Source organism: Condylura cristata, unplaced genomic scaffold (assembly GCF_000260355.1).
Source record: "Condylura cristata isolate star-nosed mole 26May11 unplaced genomic scaffold, ConCri1.0 scaffold00001, whole genome shotgun sequence".
Classification (NCBI taxonomy): domain Eukaryota; kingdom Metazoa; phylum Chordata; class Mammalia; order Eulipotyphla; family Talpidae; genus Condylura; species Condylura cristata.
The window spans coordinates 6,052,939-6,060,743 of NW_004567102.1; the positions used below are offsets into that span (position 1 = coordinate 6,052,939).

General features: G+C 36.1%; 1 protein-coding gene across 1 annotated transcript in view; it reads left to right on the top strand.

Annotated features, from left to right (window-relative positions):
* Window positions 1-7,805, top strand: part of DNAH8 (dynein, axonemal, heavy chain 8) — a 296,367-nt gene that overhangs the window by 80,200 nt on the left and 208,362 nt on the right. The window contains exons 24-25 of the mRNA XM_004673443.2: window positions 5,597-5,672; window positions 6,683-6,875. Coding sequence (XP_004673500.1) covers window positions 5,597-5,672; window positions 6,683-6,875 — 269 coding nt within the window. The remainder of the gene's footprint in view (window positions 1-5,596; window positions 5,673-6,682; window positions 6,876-7,805) is intronic.

The following is a 7,805-nucleotide window of genomic DNA, read 5'->3' on the forward strand; positions in this document are numbered from 1 at the left end:
AAGAGTAATGAACATTCTTTCTTCTATCTTTTCACTTTCTGGATATCTCTGGTGAGTTGTCTGTTCATATTGTCCCCATTTATAATTGATTTGTTTTTTCCCTTGTATTGTATGAGTTTTTAAAAACTATATCTTGAATATTAATGCCTTATCAGTTACTTATTATATATTTTCCCCATTCAGGTAGGGTATCTATTTCATCATCCTTTATATTTATATTTATTTTTTGCTGTGTGGACGCTTGTTAACTTGAGATGATCCTAGTTGTTTATTTTTAGTTTGAATTCCCTTCCCATAGGGTTGAGTCACCACCAAACATACCTTTATTGTTGATATTGTGGAATGTACTACTTATGTTTTCTTCTATGTATTTTATTGTTGCTAGTCATATCTAAATAATTAACCCATTTGGGATTTTTACATATGATGTAAACTAATAGCGCAACTTCGTTCTTTTATGTGTAATTGTCTAATTTTTTCCAGTACCATTTATTAAAAAAAAAGATATTTTCCCTATATTATGGTCTTGGATGCTTTATCATAGATTAAGCACTAGTATATGTATAGATTTACTGCTGGACTTTTGATTCTGATCCATTGACTTACTATTTTTGTGTCAATATCATGCTTTTAATACTCTTCCTTCATAGTAAAGTTTGAATTCAGGTAACATGATGCCTCTCTCTTTTTTTTCTTAAGCTTGCTTTTGCAATTTGAGCCCTTTCATGCTTGCATTAAATTTTAATTTTTTCATTCAGTTTCTTTGAAAAATAATGCTGGGATCTTGATGGGTATTATGTTAAATTTGTATGTGTTTTAGGCAAGATGGGCATTTTGATTGTATTGATTTTCATCACCCATAGGCATGGGATATCTTTCCACCTCATTTTGTTGCTATCTACGTCCTAAGGTAACATCTTATTTTTTCATTGTAGAAGTCTTTTAGATTGTTTGTTAAATTGATTCCAAAGAATTTAATTCCTTTTGAAGCATTGTAAAGAGTTATTTTTTAATTTCTTGATCATTGTATATAAAAATATGGATTTTTATATTTTGATTTTGCAGCCTATCATTCTGTTGTATTCACTGTGTTTAGTAACTTTTTAATGACGTCTTAGGATCTTCTGTATATAATATTGTATCATCTATAAGTAGTGATAGTTTCTCTTCTCCTTTTCCCATTTAGATCCCTTTCTTTCCTGTGTCTGATAGCTCTGGCCAGAGCTTCTAGTACTAAGTTGTATAGAAGTGGTAACAATATGCACCCTTGTTTTGTGCTAAATCTCATGGAGAAAACCTTCCATTCTTCATCATTGAGTATTACATTGTCTTTTGGTTTGTGATATGTGTACATTATTATGTTGAAATAGGTTCTTTTCCCATCTTGGTTAGAGTTTTTCTCATAAATAGGTGCTGAATCTTTTTTTTTTTTTTATTAAAAAGTTTATTTTTACATCATTTTTCACATTTTTTTTTTTCATCTCAATTGTAATCCCCACGGGTTTCCCATCACCAAATCACCCCTGTGCCACCTAGGTGCTGAATCTTAATCAAAAGCTTTCTCTTCCTCTATGATAATATATGACTTTTAATCTTTACTTTTGTTGACATGGTGTATTGTATTAATTGACCTACTTATATTTAATCACCCTTATATCCTGGGATGATTCCCATTTGATCATGGTGCATAATGATATACTTGTGACATACTTTGGAATTCAATTTGTTAGTATTTGTTGAAAATTTCTGCATGGATGTTCATCAAGGATATTAATCTCTTGGGCTTTATTTTCTGGTTTCAGTATTAGATCATGTTGCTATCATTAAATGTGTTACAGAGCATTCCTTCTAATATTTTAAAAATCAATTTGAATAAGGTGGACAATAGGTCTTACTTAAAAGTTTGATAGAAATTATTTGTGAAGCTATCTGGTACTGTGCTTTTGTCAATTAATAAGTCATTGTTTCAATTTCCATATTTATGATCAGTTTTTTCAGTTCATCTGTTTCTTCCTGGCTTAGTCCTGGTAAATTATGTTGATCATGCAATGTTTTACTTTTTTCAAGGTTATAAAATTTATTGGCATATAGTTGTTTTGTAGTAATCGCTTATAAACTTGTATTTTAATATTCTGTTCTTATTATTGGTTCTCAATAGCTTTATTATGTATCTTGGTGCATATCTATCTAGTGTTACTTTGTTTGGAACCCTTTGGGCCTCTGGGATCATAATTTCTAATTCATTTCCCAAAGTGAGATGATTTCAGTGATTATTTATTTAATAGATTTCTTATGCCTTTTTTCCTTTTCCTCCTAGGACCTCTATGATACAGATATTATTTCTCTTTAAGCTGTTCCAAAGAATTCTTACACTGTTTTCATTGTTTAAATTCTCTTTTCTTTACCTTGTTCTATTTTTATGTCTTCCAGTATTATATTTTCAAGTTCAACAATTCTCTTTCACTGGTTCTGTTTGTCTGCTATTAAGGCCCTAATTGTAATTTTTAAATTAGCTTTAGTGTTTGGTTATATTTTGCTCCATTATTTTTTGTAGAATATTTTATTTTTGTGTAGAAGAACTGGGGTTTAAGTCAGAGGTAAAGGTAGTGAGGGGGGAGCACAGGAAGGGGTGAGAGGACTCACTAGAGACAGAGTGAGGTTACATTCATTAATTTTTTTTTTTAAAAACAGTTTTTTTTTAAGATTTATTTATTCGTAAAGAACTGGGGTACAGGCCAGAGATGCGGAGGGTGAGAGGATTCACCAGAGACAGAGCGGGGTACAGAACAAGCAGATCGACGAAGTATACTGCTGAGGGGAGTAGCAGGCGGGTCAGGAGAGGTCTGCCACGCCATCTGGATCTCCTCCAGGGCAAGTGGGGATCGAACTCATGCTGAGGTGGCTTAAGCTTCTTTGTGCTGTGCTTTAATCCGCTGAGCCACCATGGAGGGCCCACGTTCATTAATTTTTAATGTAGATAACTCACATTTTCATTATACTTATTCAGTTGTTTTTATATTTTATATTTTTATATATTTACAAATGACCTCCGATGCTTTTTAAGTTTCAAAACAGTTGCCAGGACTTTTGTCCTGAATCCCTCTTCTGTCATGCTCTGCAAATCTCCTGATTTGGCACGCCTTTCGTGTTTTAAAATTTTGTTTTGTCATCTGAACTGTATTTTCCTGTCCCTTTTTTTTTTCCTAGGGGCTTTGGTGAGTGTAGATTTTCAAATGCTCTTTTTATACTCTTTGGAATAGTCAGGGGACTGGTACCAGTGACGGGTAGTATGTATACAAGAAAACCAGGGTAATATGCTTCAAAGGTTCACCTCTGATCCTCTGATTCCTCAGTAGACTTAGAAATTTAAATTTCCTGTTGGAAACTGTTTCTTGGTGAGGGTTGGCAAGTGTTTTAGACATCTCAGCCTGCCTGTCAGTAGTAGTTTCAGTACAGGTGTTCTAACCTGATTCAGGCTACAGCTGTTGGGTTAGGAGTCTCAAATTCGAGGCAGCCTCACTCTGTGGCTCCCCTCTGCAGCTTTCCAGCAGGACTCCCTCTGTCCTGGGTGTCTGCTCCTGTCCCCTTTATCCAGCACAGGGCCACTGGGTCTTAATAGCTCAGATGTTGGTTAGTCAATAGCTGTAGGGCTCAGCCTGCAGCAACTCCTCCCTCTGTGGGTTGTACTGCCCTCTAATTACTTTAAGTCAGTCTGGCTGATGCTCTTGTTTTGTATGCTGAAATCAGTTTTCTTCTCAGGGGTTCCTTCTTGACTTAGTTTTTTAATAAATTTTGTTGTGTACATCCGGAGGAGGTGAACAAGAGCATTCACTCTGCAGCCATCTTGTTCTACTCTCCAGTCAGACGGTTTTGTATTTCAGATACATTTCTTATTCGTGGAGATATGTAGCTTATATCTGAGCATTCGCGAGTCTTTATCCTTTGTTCTGATGTATTTAGCACAAATACATCAAACAAATACATTTTTGAATTCTTAACTCACTGAGACTGGATTTACATGTCCTTCACTTCAGTAATTTTTGAATACCTATCCGTGATACAATTCTTCAAAATCCTCCCTTGTCCAAAATGCCTTTCTTTTACCTTTACTTGCAAATGCTAGTTTAATCACCTCAGAACACAGTCGCCTTTCCTTATACACTGTGAATTTTTTTTCATTATCTTCATTTGTTCATATTTTCAGATGAGAGACCCGCTGCCCAATCTTACTTTCTTTTTAAGTAACAGCCTTTGTTTCCATGCTTACAAGTTTCCCCCTTTCTTCTGTTTAAATATAGATCATCTTCCTCAGTAATCCTTTTGGGTGTACAGAGGATCTTTTCAAGATTGCAATGGGGATATGCTTTAATTTACCATATGTACAATTCATAAGGTAGTAAGGAGTATTTGAGCTGAGTGACACTCTGTGAAATGGTTCCACTTCTTCCTGCCTTGGTTTCCTCCTCTACAAAATAGAAATGATCATAGGATCTGTCTATGGAGTTTATGGGAGGATGAAAGGCATCAATTCATGGAATGTGCCTGGAAAAGTGCCTGGCATCCATTAAACATTCAGTGAATATCACTTATCTTCATCCTTTCCCTTAGCTTTTCTTGAAGTAATTTCTCTCTTCTTTGTTTCTTGTATCTGAAGTTTTGAAGAATTCCTTAAGTGAATCTTCTAATTTGGCAAAGAAATTAATGAACGAGGGTGTTGTTCACTGCCTCTATTCAGCTCTTTGTTTTTCTTATGAAACTCTTATTCTCAGATTGATTACTTTTTAATACAATTTACTTGTTTTATTGCTGCATTTGGAATTTTACAGTGACACATAAGTGAAATGAGTTTTTCCCCCTCTGCTGGTTTGCTTGCCTTTAGTTCAAAGAGTTCTTTGCAATTGTATGTTTATCTGGAACCTCTGGCCTTGAACACCAAAGCTGGGTCTCTACTTTGAACTGTGGCAGCTTTATGTTTCTTTTGATTTATCCCTTCATCTGCTTATATTTGTAAATGGAGGTCTAGCGTTTATAATGACAGTATTTCTTGATATGGTAAGTTTATATGTACTATAATTTTGTCTGGGATGGGGTCAGAGGTCAAGGCAGAGGGTGATAACCAAAATAATACATAGTTCTGATGTGTATCCTTTATTTACACTTGTATGTCTGTACTATTTGACCATGACAACAATTTCTAGAAGACCTTGACCAGAGGCCTCCATTTTAATCTTGCAGAAAAAAATATGTATAAACATATATACTGGTATATACTTTTTATTGATAATTTTATCTGGCATTTGCTACAGGGCTGAGAACAAGGAATGCTTTTAGTAAACATATTTTTTTTAGGATCTTAACTATGAGAGAGCAGTGTTAAAATGCTAGGAAATATATGAGACCATTATTTTATTTCCAAGAATATGAAGTTAATTGTCTTCTAAAATGTATGGTTCCATTATAAATATCATTCTCACTTCATGTAATTCAGTATTTTGCAAATGGTCTTTATTTTTAGGATTAAAAGTTATAGCATAAACCAAGCTGCCTGTGGAATTTTAAGTGAAGGTTTCTAAATTAAATGTCCATTTTATTATAGCCCTTATGGACGGAAAAAGTCAGAAGATGTTGTTTCCTTTATAAAAACTGAAGTACATCTTGCAATTCCTAATGTGGTAAGTATTATTAATTATTCAAATGAACACAATCATATTTTGGTAATATATTTAAGAAGTGTATAGCCTTTGATATGTTTTTCATGTAGAGTAACTCTTTGGTCCTATGTATCCTATGTCTTTTCTCAGTATTCAACAAAATTCAAAGTGATAACATATATGTGTTGTAAAATCTTCTGCATAATTCATGCTGTGTTGGAGGTTGACCTATGCATGCCCTGGGCCCAGGTGTCCACTATCGGGAGAAGTGCAAGATGGCAGGAGCCGTTCATGGAAACTGCTGGTGGGATGGTGTAAAAAAGCCTGATATAACTCATTTACTCTACAAGTGTCCATTCAGACATCAATTTTTCAAATCTCCCCCAAATCTTCCTTTATCTTACTTGAGACAACCACCAAAGTGTGACCACGTCCCTACCTTTAACGAGAAAACTTTGAGTATGGCAGAGTAGGAAAAAAGCACCCATGCCCTGAACTCCTTGGAGCCCTGCACCTTCTCATGACACACATCTCCATCGTCACTCCCGCTCCTTCTTGGCCTCTGGAGTCCGAGTCATGCAGGCTGGCTGATGTGAATCTGTGGTGGACCAGACACTACTAATTATGACTCACCTAACACCACAGATATACAGCTTGTCCTACTGAAGAGTAATTCTTGAACACATTGCAAAGAACTAAGGTCAGTATCTAGGGAAGTAAAGTTTCTTCAGTTATTCTGCTTCATAAATATCCAAAATAGGGCCCACAGTTCTTGGCTGCTCCAGCCACTCTCCCAGGGAAAGATGACAAAAGACTGTGTTTGATCTTTTGTTCTGCAGAGATGGCTAGAATGGGAAGACTTGAGATCAGAAAATGTTTGCAGCTTACCCTCCTCTAACATTCCTCTCCTGGAAGCAGCCTTCTGTTGGACAGCCTGGGGCTTTCCCCACTCAGGGGAAAGGGAGGTGAGACTCAGAGCAAGTGATTCACATGGACTGATGGTATCAGGAATCTGTTTGGTTTTCCCACAGGTGATGGTTCCTAGTTTGGACGATATTCAACAAGCCATTAATCGTATGATTCAGTTAACCTTGGAGGTCAGCAGAGGCGTGGCTCACTGGGGGCAACAGCAGACCCGCCACATCAAATCTGCCATTACCAGTCCCTCCAGGACCACTGCTGACCAGTCCCATCCAACAGGAAAGCAGCTGAAGAAGGAAGACAGTAAGAGTGTTAAACTATATCTAGATGAATAGAATCTTAGAATTATGACAGTCAGTACATGATCTTTCTCATTCTTCCTGGTGGTGAGAAAGACTGATTTTTAAAGTAATTTTTACAAGTTTATTTGTTAACTTCTATATTCAAGACAAAAGCTGAGGTTTTTCCAACTTCTGTCTTAAGCAACATGCATATTTTTCTTTCTAGATTTCAGTCATGGGTAAACAAGGATTTTTTTTAAAAAGATTTTATCTATTTATGCTTATAGAACTGGAGGACAGGCCAGAGGTGTGGTGGGTGAGAGGATTCACCAAACACAGAGTGGGGAACAGAACAGGCAGATCTACTGAAATACATTGCTGAGGGGAGCAGCGGGCGGGTCAGGAGAGGTCTGCTGTACCATGTGGGTCAGCTCCCTGGCTGGGGGTCAAACTTGTACTGCAGTGGCTTCAGAGAGTTTCATAGTGCAGTAATTTAACCCATTGCACCACCAGAGAGACCGGATTTTTATCACTGTTCTAATGTGACCTTAAATTCAAAGTTAAAAATTCCAATAATTCTTAGTACTAATATACTGTCAGTATTGAATCTGGTCTGATAAAGTTAGTTTGCTCGAACTCAGTGCTGGATCATGTGTACCTTGTAAATATATACATTATACATCTGCTATTCTCTTAAATAATTAAGGGTGTGATAAAATACCCACAGTTCCATGGATATATTTGATATTTGGATATTTTCTTGTATTGAAAGCCAAACTGTGTGTGTGTTTACCATTCTACAACATAAGCATTATATATACATATATATATTTATTTTTTAAATTTATATTTTTTAAATATATTTATGCATACAGAACTGGGGTACAAGCCAGAGGTGCAGGGGAGGTAAGAGGATTCACCAGAGACAGAGTGGGGAGCAGAACAGGCAAAC